This window comes from Melospiza georgiana, chromosome 9, assembly GCF_028018845.1.
Source record: "Melospiza georgiana isolate bMelGeo1 chromosome 9, bMelGeo1.pri, whole genome shotgun sequence".
Taxonomy (NCBI): domain Eukaryota; kingdom Metazoa; phylum Chordata; class Aves; order Passeriformes; family Passerellidae; genus Melospiza; species Melospiza georgiana.
In genome coordinates, this window is record NC_080438.1 from 13,344,489 (window position 1) to 13,363,054 (window position 18,566).

The 18,566-nt window shown below is 35.5% G+C and overlaps 1 protein-coding gene across 2 annotated transcripts in view; it reads right to left on the bottom strand.

The window, feature by feature from the left end:
* Positions 1-18,566, bottom strand: part of AGL (amylo-alpha-1, 6-glucosidase, 4-alpha-glucanotransferase) — a 34,193-nt gene that overhangs the window by 7,473 nt on the left and 8,154 nt on the right. For both annotated transcript variants that reach the window (XM_058029795.1, XM_058029796.1), the window contains exons 6-28: positions 17,259-17,440; positions 16,936-17,047; positions 16,513-16,633; positions 16,230-16,332; positions 16,044-16,141; positions 15,332-15,471; positions 13,373-13,560; positions 11,666-11,789; positions 10,949-11,112; positions 10,318-10,419; positions 9,928-10,080; positions 9,697-9,847; positions 8,439-8,563; positions 8,215-8,327; positions 7,967-8,101; positions 7,331-7,461; positions 6,631-6,767; positions 6,257-6,390; positions 4,967-5,142; positions 3,192-3,294; positions 1,749-1,974; positions 1,225-1,336; positions 713-848 (exon numbers count right to left, since the gene is read on the bottom strand). In XM_058029795.1, coding sequence (XP_057885778.1) covers positions 713-848; positions 1,225-1,336; positions 1,749-1,974; positions 3,192-3,294; positions 4,967-5,142; positions 6,257-6,390; positions 6,631-6,767; positions 7,331-7,461; positions 7,967-8,101; positions 8,215-8,327; positions 8,439-8,563; positions 9,697-9,847; positions 9,928-10,080; positions 10,318-10,419; positions 10,949-11,112; positions 11,666-11,789; positions 13,373-13,560; positions 15,332-15,471; positions 16,044-16,141; positions 16,230-16,332; positions 16,513-16,633; positions 16,936-17,047; positions 17,259-17,440 — 3,166 coding nt within the window. The remainder of the gene's footprint in view (positions 1-712; positions 849-1,224; positions 1,337-1,748; positions 1,975-3,191; positions 3,295-4,966; positions 5,143-6,256; positions 6,391-6,630; positions 6,768-7,330; positions 7,462-7,966; positions 8,102-8,214; positions 8,328-8,438; positions 8,564-9,696; positions 9,848-9,927; positions 10,081-10,317; positions 10,420-10,948; positions 11,113-11,665; positions 11,790-13,372; positions 13,561-15,331; positions 15,472-16,043; positions 16,142-16,229; positions 16,333-16,512; positions 16,634-16,935; positions 17,048-17,258; positions 17,441-18,566) is intronic.

Here is an 18,566-nt window from a genome sequence, read left to right on the forward strand (position 1 = left end):
TCAGGTAATATTCATGTAATCAGTATATGCAAATATTTCATATTGTATCACAATCAGCTTTACTATGTACTTGACAGAATTTTCTCTCTCATATCACCAACTCAGCCTCTTTTGGAAAGTACCTCAACCACTCTTGGTTACCAATTAAAATGCTTGACTTGGCAAGCAAGGTAACATTTTCCTTAATTCTTACCCATGGATGGCAATTTATTTGAAAATGATACTGTACTAAATTCAAGCAAGGATGCCTGCAGCATTTTGCTAGCACGTAATAAACAGTCTATGTCAAAATGCTTAATCTCAACTCTTAAAATGTAGATGCTGTAAATATTTTTGAATTCAAACACACAAGTATTCAAACAACACAATTATCAATATATAACTCAGATGGGAAGTTTGAATAACAAAGTCCTGCTAGTACAGCAAGTATACACTATTTCCTAAATTACATTTTACTACCAGAATTCAGAAGTCAACTCTTGGCATGGAGCTAAGACTGTGACAGAAGCCATGGGCGTCACCTGCCCAAGTACACAGCTTCTGACTTCAAATCAGCATAAAGAAAAAAATTCCATAATGATTTTAGTAGGTGGAAACATTTAGAACATTTGAGAGATAACGTCTCAGACGTGTCAATAGAACTCATAGGTTCTGCAGAAGAATTTAAGGTAAAAAAAGAATTTAAAAAAGCCCTCCTCAAGGGCTTTCATACCTCGGAGTAGCGGGAATTCCTGTGTTGCGAGCCTTGTCGCTCTCTCCCATTTTATCCATCCAAGTGCCACAATTGAAGCGGTTCCCTCCAAAGACAAAGCCAGTTTCATGGTCAATGCCTGCAGTTACATTAAAACCTGGCAAGAAAGAATATCAGGTGTTAAGTTCATTTTTTTAGGGAAAACAAAACCCCAAATACCAACACCCCTAACCCAACTTCCCAATAAACATGAAGACAACAACAAGAGATCTGAGGTAGGTTTCTGAAGGCAACTGTACTTTAACTGAAATTTTAAAGGTAACTTGCACCATAACATATGACCAGTTGCTAACAATAAGCTATTATTTAGGCACTTCAAGAATATTACATATACATATAAAGTAATACAGTTTTAGTTACAATAAATGTATATTTTTAAAATGCTCAATAGAAAGAGAAAATAAGAGGAAAAGGAAATACAAAATATACTCATCAACTTCTGTTTTGCACAGCAAGTGTTCTGTGTATGTTACCTTCATCTCTCATTTTTTGGTCAATCTGAGGACCAGCATTCCTTTCTCGGAAATTTATGCCTTCCATGTGTCGTTGCATTGCCTCCTGTATTACTTCATAAAGTGGCTGATCCTAGATTCATTACATGTTTGGATGACATGTGAAAAGCAAGATGAAAAATGAGCAGAAAGCATTTCTTAAACCTCTAGTTTATATAATATTCCAAAACAACTCCCACACCATCAAACATTTTCAAGTAGCATTCTTGACAATGCCAATAACATTGCATACAACTTTTCATATAAACATTTTTTCAAGACAAAAAACAACAAAAAAAATTTAGAAGCTGATGGAATTGTTTTTCCTCCGTGCACTTGGTCTAATCAGGTGATACAAGTGCCTAAAATGTGGAATTCTTGTGCTACAATCAAATTTCACCATAAACAACAGATAGCAACAGGTTCCTGTAGCTAGAAAAAAAATGACATCCTTTCATTAAAACACTATAGTTTTGTTAAATAGTTCAATTAGAAGAATTTTTTACCACAGTGCCTGCAGGCTGAGGAGAAGAGTCATCTCTTGGGTACATCCTAGAAACAGGACACCTGAGAATGTCTAATCCATTGGGAACAATTTTACAGTACTCCTGGATGCACTGAAGCCACCACCACACAGCATCACGACAGTTGTATCTGGCATGTGTTCCCCCACCAAGCAGATTAGGAATGAGACCATGTCTTAAAGTCCCAGCAAATGCTAAAATGATGTTTCTAGAACAAAAGAAAATCACAGTCTTGACTAAGTTGCCTTCAAGGCCATTGTTAGACCAAGCATCAAGTACAAAGCATACAGGGTTACAATAATAGCAAGAAGACAAATAGCATTTTCAAGACAGATTCCAAAAGTTTGCTGTTGAAAGCTACAAATTACTCAATTTAGCATGCTTCTTTTACAATAAAAAACCACCCATTCCCTAACAAATTCCTCAACATGAATACATTTAAGTCAGTTTGTACAAAATATACATCATCTATTCATATGGAAAAGATAATTTGCTTTTTAATAGGTAGTGATATAGATCCTAAATCCAAATCCCACTGAGGTCACAGGGAAGGTTTTTATTGACCTTGTATATGATTACCCTGGTATCCATTCTGATGGGTGGGGTGGAATGGGGACGGAGGGCAGGAGTAGATGGGAAATTCCTATTAAAATACAGAGAGGTGACAGCAACTGAGGTTATGAGAAGTTTCATTGAGAACCGTTGCGCATACCTTGCAGAAAACATGGATTCCAACTAGCTTTAAAAGGCAAAATAAACATCCTAGTTGACTGCAGATCTCTCTGCATGAGAAAGCTAACAGTTGGCCAAATGTACAGCAGCATAAATATATGCTGATTTACACCAACTAATTTTTATGTTTCTATTATGTGCCAAACTCCACTCAAATTAATATTAATCAAAATACCAAATTCATCTGGCTTGTGTATGGCTCATTTGTCAGGTTAAATATTTATAGCTACCAGATTGTAACAACACACAATTAGTTGATATCTAGTATCAAGAGACCAATACTAGCAGTTACAAAAAAATCAAGACAGACCTGCATTCACACTTTTCTGCTTAGAACAGTATTCTCTTTTGCTACTGTAAGTTTTTACGTAAAGAATTCTGAAATTATTGCTCAGCAACAATGATGCAAGTACTAGTGAAACAATCACTTTGTTCAAGGACAAACAGTAGCACTGCTGGAGTTAAAACTACAGAACATCAGCTTTGTATCAGTGTTAAGAAGGTAAAAGTCTGTTTGAGTAGTATTTTTAATCCCACTTAGAGGGAGCTCCCAAATATGTCTAGTGCCATTAGAGTTTTATACTGCCCATCAACTGTTTCAAACATCTTGTGCATCAGCTCAGGTTTTGAGAGCATTGCTTTTTTTCTAAGTGCCTACAAAGCCAACAAGAACCAAGGCTAGGCCAGTCTTACCTTGCTTCTAGATAGCGGCCAGTAACTAACAGTAGCCCTCTTAGTGCAATAAAAGTATCCCTTCCCCAGGAACGAAAAATTCCAGAAGAAAAGTGAGGTAAACCTGAAAAGAAACATCATTATTCATCTAATGAAGTGATATAGCAGAACTCTCCAAGCACACATGTATAAAATATCCAGAAGTAAAAAAACTAATCCTCATATATCTTTCTCCTAGATAAGATATTTCAAATAAACAATCTCCTAAGACTGAGTTCTTGATAAATACATCCTATTCTAGAATAATGTCTTCTAGAATTTCAAGATCACACAAAAGCATTTCTCATACCACTAACAGTGACATTTTAATTTTTATTAAATCACCTGGCAACTTAACTAAAATTTAACTAAAAGAAACAGAAAGAAAACCAACAAAAAATCAGAATTATGTTTCGAACATTTTGTTGGAAAGAATTTATGCATGAGAGTTGTGGCATCTCAGCAGCATAAAGGGATGAGACTGTTCTCAGACACTGTGAAAGACATCTTGCTTCTCTCTTCCAGCAGCTTAGAGATCTACATTCTACTGCAGACATTATAACATGCAGCTTTAGGAATGATCCTAACTGATAAGGCATAATCATTCCAACTGTGACATGCATACTTGTCTTTTCTGCCATTTGTTTCCTTTTATGATCTATTAAACAGAAACTCCAATGGCAAAGTTGCAAACCAGAAGTCTCTTGTGCATGCTTGGTCACTTTAACAAAGTATTTGCTAATTCTCAAATATGGCCTCCGCATCTCTGCAAATTTATAGTACATGGCAGCAGCACTTGAGAATCACAATCTGTGTACAATTTAAAAATCTCAGGCACATCTACCAGTGAGTATGTGAAAGGAATATTTAAAACCAAACCCTTCAGTATAATTAATCTTTATGACCAGTTTAAGGGAACACTGTGCCTCTGTGCTTCTAGGTAACACTGAAGCAGGCAGATGGAATGTTATTAAAATCCAGAAACTAAAAGCAATAAAGCTACACAAGAGTGATGGCAAAAGGAAGAAAAGCACTCCACTGAGAGAGATGCCACTGCATCTGTGGATGCTTAAAAGTTTCCATGGCTTCAGAAAAGGAATGAGCCAACTCAGAACCAAAATAAACTCATTCTAAGCCAGAGAAGATAATACTTTGGACATAGGCAAATGCCCATAGGAAGACTGCCAGAAGCTGGCAGAACATTTGGAGGTATAAATACTACTTGCTGACTGCTTTTATGCTCTTTCCTTTTGGAGAGAGTTTTAGATCAGGAGTTCTTCTGGTCTGCTAATGGTTCTTTCTGAGAATGTGTAACCATAAATTCACTCTTGTTTCTCCATTACAATCCATGTTTTAAATTCACATTTATAAAAGACAGACTAAAACCCCTTATGATAAGTATAGTCATCTCATACTATACTTCCAGAAGCAAGTCTTCTGGAAAGGAAAACAATATTTTTTTAGATCTCTGTATATGGTAACAACAAATACAGCAAGAAAAGTCTCTAAACAAGGCATTGATATATAAAGCTCTCCTTCCCAACCCCCAAGAGTACTACTAGAGAAAACTTCCATACCTTTAACATGAGCAAATATTTACCTTAAACACAAGGTAAAGTGAGTGAAATTGCTACATTTTATACACAGTTTCTGACATATGGCTCTCAAATATGATGCAGAAGATTTTAATATAGTTACTAAAAGCAATTTAACTGTTTTGGAAGACTTTTTTTTTTTTAAAGGTTGTTCTCACTTACCAGCTGCCAAGGAAACACAACATTGTTCTTTCTGATTTGTAATCTCATTCAGCCTGTAGGGAACATCATGTAAGGAAGGAGACAGATCTGGCAGACAAGGGTATTTTCCTATCCCACATAACTGAATGGAACCCAAGGAAAGGTGTTTAACAAATGTTGATCCATTCTGCACAAAGCTGTAATTCAACAGAATTAAATTAACTTCGCATTCAACAACAGCAGTCTATAAAATGTACCCTTTTTCATTTACAGAAGGCTATGACAAGCATTACATGTAAGAAATTTAAAAAACTAGCAATTAACTAATACTAGCATTTTGCATTAACTGATTTTTTATCTAAGATTTAATTTGTAAATCACATGTTTTCCTAAAATGGGTGCCCAATGTCAAGAATCAAATCTTAATTGATTACTGCCATGGAAGTGTTTATAACATGTACTTCTACAAAACAGTTAAAAACAAGAAGTTGTTTTGGTTTAGTTAATGCCTATACACAGCCCTAAGATTTCAAAAATATGATAAAAAATATTTTACTATGAACAAAAGTTTGTCAAAACTAGTCAGTATTTTTAAAGTTCATATTTTTACATATATCTACACAAAGTGCAAATAAAAAAAACCTGTTAAGGCATTCCCTGAAATAGCTGATCTCCATTCCTGACTACCTGATCTCCAAGCATTTTTTCGGAAAATGCATTACGTTCCATGATTGCACAGCCATACCAGATTCTACAAAATGTTTTTTACAAAACATATCAAACAGTATTGACTTGTTCAGTACAGTCATAGCTACAATGAAGCCTCCATGAAATGAGTCTCCATTCCCTTTGCAAGAAAAAAAGAAGCAGACTCTCAAGTTATTTCAAAAAGTAAGCAGAGTGCTCAGATAATGGGGAGTAATAATGAAGAAGTGTTGAAGAAGGCATCAAATACAATCTGGTATTTTCTTAATTACCTGAACTTTAAGGAACCATTGCATTGGTACTAAAATTATAGCCAAAAAATACAGCTTCCAAAGCCTGGCAAAAAAGATGCCCGCTTAGGGTTTCCTCCTCCTACAGTGCAATCTCAACAGTAGTTATAAATTAAAACACTGGATAGATGTCTGAACACTCAAGTCTGCCAAACCATCACTGTTAGAAGATGGATTTGATAATTCTCTACCAATTTTTCCCTCCTACATTAGAGGACTATGAAAATATTCAAATTGCATTCTCCAGCAGATAAAATTTAAAAAGTTATGATGTATCCAGATGCCTTTATAGCTCTGATAAACAGGCCAAGCATACCTTGACATCTGATGCCATGCCACATCCAGAAGCGTTGTGTATGCTCCCACTAATATGGCATCAAAGTAACATGGGATGAGGTAACGTGGAATTCTCTTTAGGTACACAAACATGGCCTTCAGCCATTTACCAACCTAGTAAAACACAACAGATTTAGAATTTGATCCATCAAAGTTCAAAAGCCAGTGCCTTCAGGATCCATATTGTTACAGTATTATACCCCAGCTGTGCTGTACCCTACTGCTCCAAACTCTCTCAGAGCTAGGAAATATGTTATAGACAGTCTGAATTAAAAAAAAAAATATCAGTAATTGGAAATGAAACTAACTAGCAATCTGAAACCCTGAAGTTACCAAATAAGTATTTTTACTCACTTCTGCACAGGCTCCAGCACGTGAAATCAGACGATTACTGACATAATCAATCATCCAGTCTCCAGATCTTAAATTATCACAAAATGGATGACCCAAATCATTCTTTGGTCTAATGTCTGCCATCACTGACATTAACCCTGAAGACACAAACCCAACTCTGTATTAAAAGACATTATCACAAACAGCAGTTACAATGCAGGAGCAAAAGTTACATAGCAACAGATGCTTTAACTGGATTGCTTCTCTCCATCTGCATAACAAGCTACAATCCAATTCTAGTTTCCTCAGCATAAATCCCAGAAACTTATGAACATCATTGCAAATAACTAGCATGAGGGAATTTGTATGCTTGATAAATGACAGACACTCCTCAGTAATCTAGTAACACCTCAGGTTAGATTAATGCAACTTTTCACTGGAAGTATATTTTTCTTTTACTTTAAAAGTCAAGGCACTGGTGTTAAAACATGTCCCGGGCTGCAGTGTTCAGTTTCAAAGCATTGAGAGAGGGGTTTTGTTCTAGTATGAGATTTCCTGGGTACAACACCAATTAGTAGCAAGGTCAAGCAGAAAAAACCTACTTTTTATACCAAGCAATGGCAGCAGCAACACAACAGCATTATTGTGTGATGTGATCGAAATTGAGCAGTTCTCCTTTACTTTTTTTACTTGACAGAAAAAATAATGCTGAAACTATTACCTTGGAGGCCTGCATACTTTAGGGGTGACCAGTTTGGTATATTGTAACAGCCTCCACCATCTTCCTGTTCTTCTGCCTCACATCTATACAGCACTTGATTTAGTTCAGCCAAAGTTAGTTTAGAAGCAATTCTGAAAATACAGGGGAGAAGAGAATAAAACCCAAAATAACATCAGTAAGGAAAGATGGAAAGGATTTGACAATCAATTCTCATTTCAGACTTAAATTAAAATACCAAAATATATACAGTTCTCTCAATACTTTCATCTTGGAAATTAGGAGCCTGATTTTTCAGGTTTTCAAGATGTTCTCAGATGTTTCAGTGTTTATTTAGAAACACAGTATTATGTTCAAAATCACACCCAAACAATCACACCCTAACACTGAGAAGCAGACCATGTTTAAGTCTACTTTAGGCAGCAATTACACAAACTGGGAAGTTTTTCAGAATTAGTTCCACTTAGTATTATACATATAAGAAGATCTCTCATAGTTTTCATTGCACTCTGACAATTCAAACTCCATCTGTATCACCACCACCAAAACTCAACAACCCTAAGCAGATGTACATAATACTCTCATCAGCTCCTCTAGTAGCTCTCTTGGTCCTAAGTCAGAAGCTTAAAAAATACTTACGAAGAAAATGGTGTTTTTAATATTGGTGCTGAGTTATCATCAGGAAGGCTTCCAGATTTAAAATGAGAGCTGAACTGGATCAAATGATTGCGGAGTATCCCCACAGCCTCTTGTGCCTTTGGGTCCAGACTAACTCTGCAAATAAAAATTAGTATCTTGTAGAAGAACAGCACATAGAAGAACTATTCTCCAGTCTACTATCACACTTTTCAAACCCACACAGCCATATGGCAACGATAATAACATACCTGAATACTATTACACTTCCTGGGGTCAATCTTTCAAATTCTATTTCTTGAACAAATTCATTTGGCCCTTTTATAGCAGTTCCAGCTTGCTTTATGATTTTACTGTCTTTTATCTTAAAAAAGAAAATAAATTTGCAACTGAAATCCACTGTCTTTTTTTCCAATATAAAATATGACAAATAAAAAAATATTGTATCAGAACATGGGTGAAGGAGGCTAATTACCTGGATATGCTCTCTGAGTTCCATTGTGAAATTAGGCAATCCATTTATAAAATGTAGATCTTTTTTGTAAGGACTAGCACTTCTCTCAATAGTCCTTGCCTCAAGTACTACTTCATCTATTTTTCCTAGAAAAAGTTAAACCATGTTGCAGCTCTTAGGATATTTGAAATGAAAAAAGTGATTCTTTTGAAATTATGAAACAAAAGCTAAAATGAAAAAACCGAATATTCAATAGACAAGTCTCTGTTGCACAGCAGAAGAACAGAAACATATTGCAAGTATTTTAAATACCTATAAATATTCTTTACATACTCATATGCTGTACTGTATTTAAAATGGCAATTTTTGTCATTTTATAATAAATTAATCATAAAATCAGATGTCTTTTACTGGTCATCAGCTTTCTTAATTTTCCTATTGTCTTTTAGGAGACTATGCAAGACTGCTTTCCAAACTGCAGCTATAAATGGTTTATCTTTAAGCGGCAACAATTTATTATTAATACAGAAATTCTAATTTTCTGTATCTTTTAAGTAATTCACAGACATAAGGTATACAAGTCTTGTAAATAACTTTAAATATAATGTGACTGATTTTAAAACAAGCACACAGATGCACTCAAAGAACTAAGTATATTTGAAAAGCCAGTTTGGAAAGCTTCTCTTCAGAAACATTTCCAGGTAATACATAGACGTCATTATACTTTGCTACTTTTATGTACAGTAAATACTCTGCATAATTAATTATGTACTGCATACATATACTATGTATTAATGTATGTAATGCAAACATTTTGTCTTCACATTAACTTATTCAATACAGAGATTTATCAAGATGTATTTTCAAGCTACAAAACCGGTATATATATTTGAAAGCTGAACAACAATAGAATCAATGAATAGGATAAAATTTTAACCTTTTTTTCCCTGTACAACAGAATAAGCAATAATTCCCCCAACTCTGTACAATTACTATGAACTATTACTAGTTCACAAACAAGACCATAACCCCCCTCCCCCCACAGGGAACTTGCAGCAGGATTATCCTCAATATGAATGTTTCTGAAAACCCTAAGCATTGCAAGTCTATTATTGGTTCTTAAACCACTTTTGGGACATATACGTTAGTACATCGAAAAGGAGTGTTATATACTGAAAGTTCTCATATGGATTTCATGAGCATGTGCTTGAAGTTAAAAAGCATAAATAACTTGAAACTTCTGTACAGGACAACAGCTTTTGGAAAGAAGTTTGTTTACCTGGGATACACATTTCAGGTACTTCTTTACTGTAGAAACAAGTTTTAGGATCTCTGAAGGCAGTTCGACACACAGCCACAACAGACTGGTGTGTGTTAGGGCAGTGTCTTGTCACTGCAACTATATCTTCATCAACTTGATCTACATACACCTAGAAAAGACATAACATTGCAACTGTGCTCACTCAGAGCACACATATGAAGAAATCACAGTGTTACCCTCACTTCTTGCCTGATTAAAGCCTTTAGCCCCCAGCTCCTGATGCAGCCTGTTTATGGCCAGCCTTCCTGCTAGAATTCCTGTTTGGAAATTAACTTCACCAGAGGTCAGATGTGCTGCTGAACTCCATTTTGAATAAAACCTCTCTTCAGATACTACAGAGATCTGTAAAAAAAAAAAAAAAAAACAAATTTAAGCAAATATGAAGTACTCTGGGAAATAACCACACCTTGAGGTCTGACCAGTAGAAAAAAAATCAAATTTCATAAGAAGCTGGACAATCTGAAATAATACAAGTCAGCAAACTACTTGGAATTCCAAACAACATTAAAATATGAGTCCTATGATGAGAATAAAAGATATTTTTAAAGGTAGCTTAGGAGTTGAACTGGAGACACGTACCTGGTGTGGTACCAGCTCATCATAGCCTTTGGTACTTCCTGTAGCACAGCATGCCATGGAAACAATCATTGCACTAGGAAGAGCATCATAAGCAGATCGGTGCTACATCAAAAAATATATAGGTAATGAATAGTGAAACCAAGAAAATTCAATCCTCCCAATTCAACATACAGAAGATGCACTCAATCTAACAAAGAAAATGCTAATCCCATGGTCATCATTTCCTCAATTATGATACAAATTATTGGAGAAAATTTCTACAAATTAACTAAGAAAAGCAACTTAGAAAAATCCTCAAAATAAGCACTCCCTGCCTGCCACCTTCTCTCATTCCTGCCTGTAAACAAGCTCAGGAGAACAGGTCAATAAGCTGCTTACAGCAGCTGGATGAAAGACTCAAACCAGTTTATTTAGGAACTTTATATACTCCTCCCTTGAAAGACAAAGTCTTGAATGTCAGAAGGTATTGCTACAAAATTTTTTTCTCTGCATGAAAGCTTGAGCTGAACTGCATCTGTTCAAAATATTGTTCAGGATATCAGGATTAGATCAAGCCCTCCCACAGTTTGGAAATATCACTCACGAGAATATTATAGGTAATTTTTGTTGTTCTTGTTGTTTATGTGCTCACCTGAATTGGACATTCATTATCATGTGTAATATCCATAAACAGTGCATGAGCAATAGCTGGCATCAAAGGCCTTAAACGTGGCTGAACGAAAGATCCGACAGGCTCACCTCCAAAGCGATAGACCAACCTCCCCTCTTCGTGGCTATTGTAGGCAGTCATGGCCTCTACAGAACAAAACACCTAAGTGTTTGCATAACAATAACTACCACACACACAGCACTCACAAAGATGTTAATGTGGCATTTAGAAGTTGTTATTTTGGTGTGTTCAATCATTAGAAAAAATAAAATCAAACACATATAGTTATATTCTCAGTGTGGAAACACAGCCTTGGGATATTCAATTTACTGTAACAGATTAAGGAAGAAAAAGCTAATCGGAAAAAAAGGATAAAAAAGCAGAGATCAAAACAAACTATTTCTCACAGGCTTTAAAAAACTCATGCAACAAAAATCAGACATGATGCAGGACTTACATAGCAGAACTGTGCTACAACTCCTTTTTCCTTCACTAGATCAAGAATGAAATATTTAACCTTCTGTAAACTAACAAAGGAGGTCCTCTCTTATTTTATGGCTAGTACTTTATTTTCTGCCAATTATCAAAAGTCACAATACGGAAATTTAAAGCACATAATCCAGTAGAAAATTTTTTCTTGAAAAAGCATGTCATCTATAATCTCTTGTTGGAAAGAGACCACACACACAGCAAGCCTACCTCTTATTAAGGAGGTAATGCCCAGCCTATTCACAAAGATATTGTCCAGCTCCTCACTTCCTGTGAACAGTTCAGCCACTACATACAAATCGGCTCGCAATTTTCTAGCTGTGTCCAGCATGTACTGCAAAAAGCACAGCCAAAAAAGCCACAGAAAGGGGAAAGGTAGATACAAAAAAGGACAAGTTTCAAAGCTAGGCAGGGATTGGACAATAGGAAAATGCCATGCAGCAAAGATAAACAGAAAGCCAAAATTAAGGAACAAAACAAGTTGTTACACAGAAGAGGACACACAAACATAAGCAAAACCAAGAATTAGCATACAACACAGGAGAAGTTAAACAGAACATGAAGAAAAGGTAATTGCATAAGCAAAGAACATGAATATGTAAGAAAAATAAAAAAGCATACCAATGTTAGTTTCACATTTAAAACTCCAAACCATACATGACAATCCTACATAATTTTCAACTGCTTATTGTACCTCTAATCAGGCTGGTAATTCCCAGGCGGTTGACAAAAACATTGTCAATGTACTCACTGCCCGTGAAGAGTTCAGCTATCACATAAAGATTAGGTCTGACTGATCTGGCTGTTGCTAGCATCTCCTATAGATCACAACACATTTTTAATGCAAGACATCCATTGTCAGCTATGTACACACAAGCATTAACATGAATGTTAACAGAACATAAATGATCATTCAATATATGCAGCACATTAAAAATGTTGGTAACATGAAAGTTTCAGAAAACCCTGGTTATATTTTACAGATATTATTTATAGATTGAGTAATTCTAGGAAATTTTCAGTAGACTTCAAGCTAACTACTACTTTGTTTTAAAACAAAATCTTAGCTCAAAATACAAGAGCAAAGGTTAGATAAAAGAGACACCTACTGAACAAAGAAATCTGAGCAGCACTTCAGTTTAAGCCTTTGTAGCTACCCTTCCAAAAATAATAACACTAAACAAAAGAATGGCAGAAGTTTTGAAAAGGCTGCATTTAGGAGCTACTTACAAGTTGTATGGACAAATCAACGTAAAAACAATTTTAGAGAGCTCTTCATAGGTTTAGGTAAGCTCTGTTACAAAGTTCTAAGCACTAACAAGATGCACTACTCCAAACCTATTTAAAGCTGATTTACTAGGCAAGTACAACTTTGGGATGTAGTCAGCTCCCTGGGAACAAGAAGCACTAGTCTCAGCAATACACCTGCCAGATGAAACTTGTTGCAGGAGTTCATTAACAGCTTTTAAATTCTGTGAAGTGAACCACTTCTTGTTTAATTTAGCAATGGTAAAATATATATGGAAAAAAAAGAAAAAAAAAAACCAAAAAACCAGCCAGACTTTCAATCAAGTCTTGGCAATGACTCCAGCTCAAACTAACATACTGGGTACTGGCAGTCATTGCACTACATCCACAGCTCAATGAGGGAAAACCTAGCCAGGCCCATCCACATCCACAGTATTTCAGCTAAAGTAGAGAGGATACAAACTATATAAACTACACCACTCTACTGTTTAAGGTAGCTGAAACCATTTCTGAACATCAGCAGACAAGAAACCTTGATTTCATGCAATGAGGAAGATTCATTCCCAGTTAAACTGTGCCAAGTAATTCCTGTACTGTTGCTGTGAGATCTGCAGGATCTTTGTCACTGACAGGAGCTACTTTCTAACAAACATGTTTCATTTTGCGTACCTCAGCTACATGAATAGGTGTTGAGTGACAGTTGTCCAGACGAACACCATGGAAATACTTGGCAGTGATTTCAGTGTATTTTTTCATATGTGCCCAGAGGTATGGGCAGTCTTCGGGTTTATTACCATAACGCAATTTCACACTGTCTCCCCAGCAAATGAGCTCTCTTCTCAAGTACACATTTGAACCTGTAAAGGAAACAAATTCACTTTAGTGTGTGTGTGTGTGTGTGTATATATATATATTTATATATATATACAGAGAGAGAGAGAGAGAGAGAAAGAGAAAGAGAAAGAGTATGAGAGTATAGAATGTGCACCAAAATGAAAATGTGGCATTTTCTACTGCTGAAGAACAGAAAAACACTAATGAACAGTAAAAATTCTAACAAAAATCATATCAATTCAAAAATCTATATACACTACACTTATGTAAAATTTCACACTCTTCCATGGGAACATTTAGCTTCTATAGTGATACTGTAACAATTCTTCATATTGAAATAAAGTTCCTTTTAATTCTTCAAGATAGTATAAAAACCTGCACTTCATAAAAAGAAAAAAACATCAAACAAACAAGCAAAATGAGTAGTTTTGTTTTTCACACTGGTAAAATTCCAAAAAGAATCTCATTATGTTATCATAATCTGTCACAGTAACAATTTACAATTTTATCTTCTATTAACAGCATACTCTGATGAACTTCCAAAGTCAGTAAGAAAAAAAAAAAAAAAAGGAACTGTAAATTACCACAAATTCCCAAAACATTCACGTAAGCACAGCCAACCCTTTTCTTCACTAACAGCAGCACAGCCAGACAGAGAGAAAAATGGTGTTTCTTTGGATGTACAGATGTACACTGTGATTTTTTCAAAGGATCGTTTAGAGAACTGGCTGCATTTGTTTTGCAATTTCTTTATGGTGCCTTTGTGTACCACATTTTCACATTGTGTTCTAAGTTGAATTTATGTGTGGCATAAAACAAAGGCATAACACAAATATAAAGCACTGACAACCCTGTAGCTGAGTTACAAGAGAAACCTCAGTAATGGAAATTAAGAATGCTAACTAAAGCCAGCCACTGAGAGGAAAAAACCACAAAAATCTCTCTACAAGAAAGGGCAATAATCTGAAGGCAACTAAACAAAACCACTTTGAAACACATACTATCTCAATCCTCGAGAAGAATAAAAGTAAATAAAATTTAGTGAAAGGGGTGTAGATTACTTTGCAGGAATTAGATGTTTGCTAACTGCAGATCACTCTGGAGATAATCAGATTAGGTTGTAAAGCAAACTCAAACTTTCAGATGTTTTTTAATTAAACTGGCCTTTGTTTCATTTAGTTTACCAACTGAATGGCTTCTTTAAACACAGTATTTTCTTTGCATTTATTGGATATCAACACTGTCCCCAGAGGAGTTAGGATGCAATATTTTAGTGCATGGTGATTTCATGCCCTATTTTACCTTCACAAGTAATCTGCATACTTAATTTGGATTTACTGGGTCATCTCTTGACTGCCTGACTGCCACTCAGTGGACTTTTCAAGGATCCAGTTTTTGCTCACTAATGCAGTAAAACACTATTCACCTTTTCATTGCATTAGTTTTTCTGCCACACTGTCATTGTCTCATAGAAATGCCAACAAGCACTGGTGTTGGAACAAAGTACAAAGTAAGCAACAAAGACAATGACAAAAGTGGGGAGGCAGGACATCCCCATTTCAGTGGCAGAAAGCTGGTAATTTCCCTCTCAAATCTTGTAAAACTGTACCTCAAATTCCAGTTCTTATAGTTCATCTGTAAGCTGAATGGGAAATTAAAGTGCTATAAGCTTAGTATCTGCTATTCTGCAGCTTCATAGGAATACATCTAGAAAACAGACAAATTAAATAAAATCCTTATTGCTTTGGCTAGAGTATCAAATGGTTTGTAAGAATTCAGATTTCTTTTACAAACCTGGTTCTGCAAAGTTTCTAAGAGGATCATCTCCCATAACCCAGCCATTATGAGCCATGAAATAACAAGCTTTATCTGGCTGATGTATCATAGCTTCTTCTTCCTCCACAGTCAGCTCTTTGAATGGATATGTAAAATACCTATGGAAGAGACAAGCAATTAAAAGAGAAATCAAAAACAAATTAGGTACGGTAACCTAAGCTGCAATTCATTGTCTTTGAAATTAAAGTATCTGCTATGAAGTGGCTTGTTCATAATACAGAGAGAAAAGAGAGCAACTTGCATAAATGATGGAGAATTTTCTATTTTGAAGGAAGCTTTGAAGGAGCAAGAACAGATCTTGCCACTATCTTGGTGTCAGCTGGTAATGTAAGAGTAAAGCCATAGCTCTTCAGATATGAATGGCATCAAGCACATAAAACATGAAAGGTGTAAACTTTCCTAGCTCCACTCCTCTTCCACCTACAACAGCAATTTGCACTATGTAAGGTTTTGATGTCCTCTGAGTATTGTCTCATGCTTTCTGATCACGCTTCTGAAATAGCTATTGCTGTTGTTTAAAAAACCCTGTCAATTTTGATAAGTGGCATTTGTCTATGTCAAAGCAAACCTACATTTCTCCATATAAATGTATACTTTTATTGAACTTGGAACTTGCTTTCCCTGTATAAATTCTAATAGTTTCCAAACAAACAAGAAAACATGTATATACCTGGTAACCAAGGGATTTTTTCTACTGATAGGTCCCAGCTTAGGACCATTACAAGCGATTCGTTCATAAACCACAGTCCCCACAAGGCAATTGACAGCCTGGAAGTAATCAAATGATGCATTATTGAAATGCCTTCATTTATTTGCAATTTTAAACAATTCAGCACTAAAACAATAATTTCAACACCTGTTCTTGATGGTGACAAGTTTGTCTGTATTGCTCAGCATTTAGTTCCTCAATCCTCTTGCGAAACCAGTTACAACATTCTTCTATTGCAGCTGGTCCATTGCTTATCAGGAGAACATAAAAAGCAGAGAACAATTAGAGAAAAATATTTTAAAAGCATACAGCATAGATTACTAAAAGGAATCAAAAACTAATTTTTCCTCATGTCTGAAAAGAATGTCTTTTTTTGGCTTTGTAAGTTTAGCTTCACTTAGATTTGAACTTGTCATCAGTAATACAGTACCTATGTGGTACAAATGTTGCCAGTGCTATGTTCATATCTACAGTACAGCCAAGCCGTCTATATTCAGGGTCCTGAAGTATTTGAAGATGCTGATTTGGATCAGATTTAGTGCCCATTTTGCCTGAGAACAAAACAGAAATGAGTACTCAAAGTAGAAACAGGAATTACATTTAACAGACGCACAATTTTTATCATTCTAGCATAACCAAGATGCAGGTGGATGAAGGTATTGAAGGTCTTTAAAGATTTTCCTAGCCCTCAAAGCATCTTTGTATGCCTGAATCAGCACAGGGGATGTCTCACATAGCAAAAAATAGCATTATCTGGGTTTTTTTTGTTTTCTGTCTAACTGTTAAGCTTACCTAAGTCTCTTGAACTATAAATACATAATTCACATGATTCAGCAACATGATCTTCCCTTACCTTGAGTAAGAAGGGTTTTAAATTGCTGCACAGCTTTATTAACGTCCACTTGGAAAAATTCCCATAGTTTCAATTTTGGATATATATCTTCATAAATTATTTTACGTAAACACTGTAAAAATAAAAAAATGCATTAGTTACTAAGGTTGTTTGTTAATAGATTTAAGAAAAGTTAAAAGAAAGATTTACTGAAATAGGCCCTTATTTCCCCTATCTGCAAAGCATACACCATTTTTTGTGTATTTACAAAACTCTAGAAATATTAAAGGTTTATTCGCTATTTATGCAGTTCATCAGCTTATACTTAGTTCTCAGTCACTTACATTCAAGTGCTGATCATTTTCAATCAAGGGAGGGACTCCTTTGGCAATACACTTCCCATCAGCCACCATACCAGTGAAATGCCACAGAGCTCTGTCCAGGACCCAAGCTGGCTTCAGGTGAGGAGAATTTACAAGGTTATAGCCACATTCTGGATGCATCCTGAGCCATTCACTGTTAGTAGCTTAGTGAAGAAAGGGAGGGGGGAAAAAACCAAACAGAAACATAAATATATAAGCTGAACCCTTTGTTGTATTTTGTAAAAATCCTACCATCGAGAAGCTGAGGTACTATAGCACATACAGTTCATTCATTCACATTTAAACGGAAGTTTCCCAAGTCAATAGAAAATCCTATCTTGTGCAGAAATTTTATTACTGATTGACCATTATTACTGATTTTTTTGGTCAAACATACAACTGCAGAGACTCTAGAAAAACTTTTTGTTAGTTATATAAAGATACGCAATAGTATCACCAATTCTAAAACACCAAAAAAAACCCCAATTAAATTTTGGTGCAAGAAATACATCAAACACTGAATGTAAGATATTGATATTCTTGTGCATTGAAAGCCAAACATACATCCCAAACTTATATTATAAAGTTGCTTCTTTTTTAATATTCTTCATCCTGTCAAGATGGCACATACAGCTAGAGAGGAACAGTGCCCACGTCCCAAAAATAATTAATGCAAAATATATTTAAATGGGCATTTAAGAAAGGATTAGCTGTGATACTGGTGTCCAGAGAAAGAAGCTGAGTTGTAGGAAGCAACATCACTGAGTCCTACCCAGCAAGATGAGTGCACTGTCCGGTGCATGCAAATGGAACACTCATTCAGGCCAAACACTGCACCCTGTGTCTCTCTGCCAAGCTACCCCGGCAGCATCAACAAGCACCAGAAGATTGCTGGACATTAAAAATTAACTTAGAGAAGGTAAGGAGCCTTCACTGGAACACAGGTGTAGTATGCAGTATTCCAATACAGATAGCATGCATGCAGCAGTACAGGTAAATATACACATAGCACAGAATATTCATTTTGGAAGCATAATAATGAAGAAAAATCCCAGACTTAATTTCTTTCTATTTTTGCATCTCTTTTGCTATGCTGTTTAAATGAAAATAAATTTCATATATTCTTTTGAATGAATACTTCAAACTGAAAATAAAAAGAAAACATCACAGAATGCCTAAGAACAAAAATGAGGTTTTCAGAAAAGCTGAGAAAAACAGAAGTAGTACTTCACACATGGGAAAATATATTATTATTAAAACAAATTAGTATATTGAAAACATGAAGAGTCA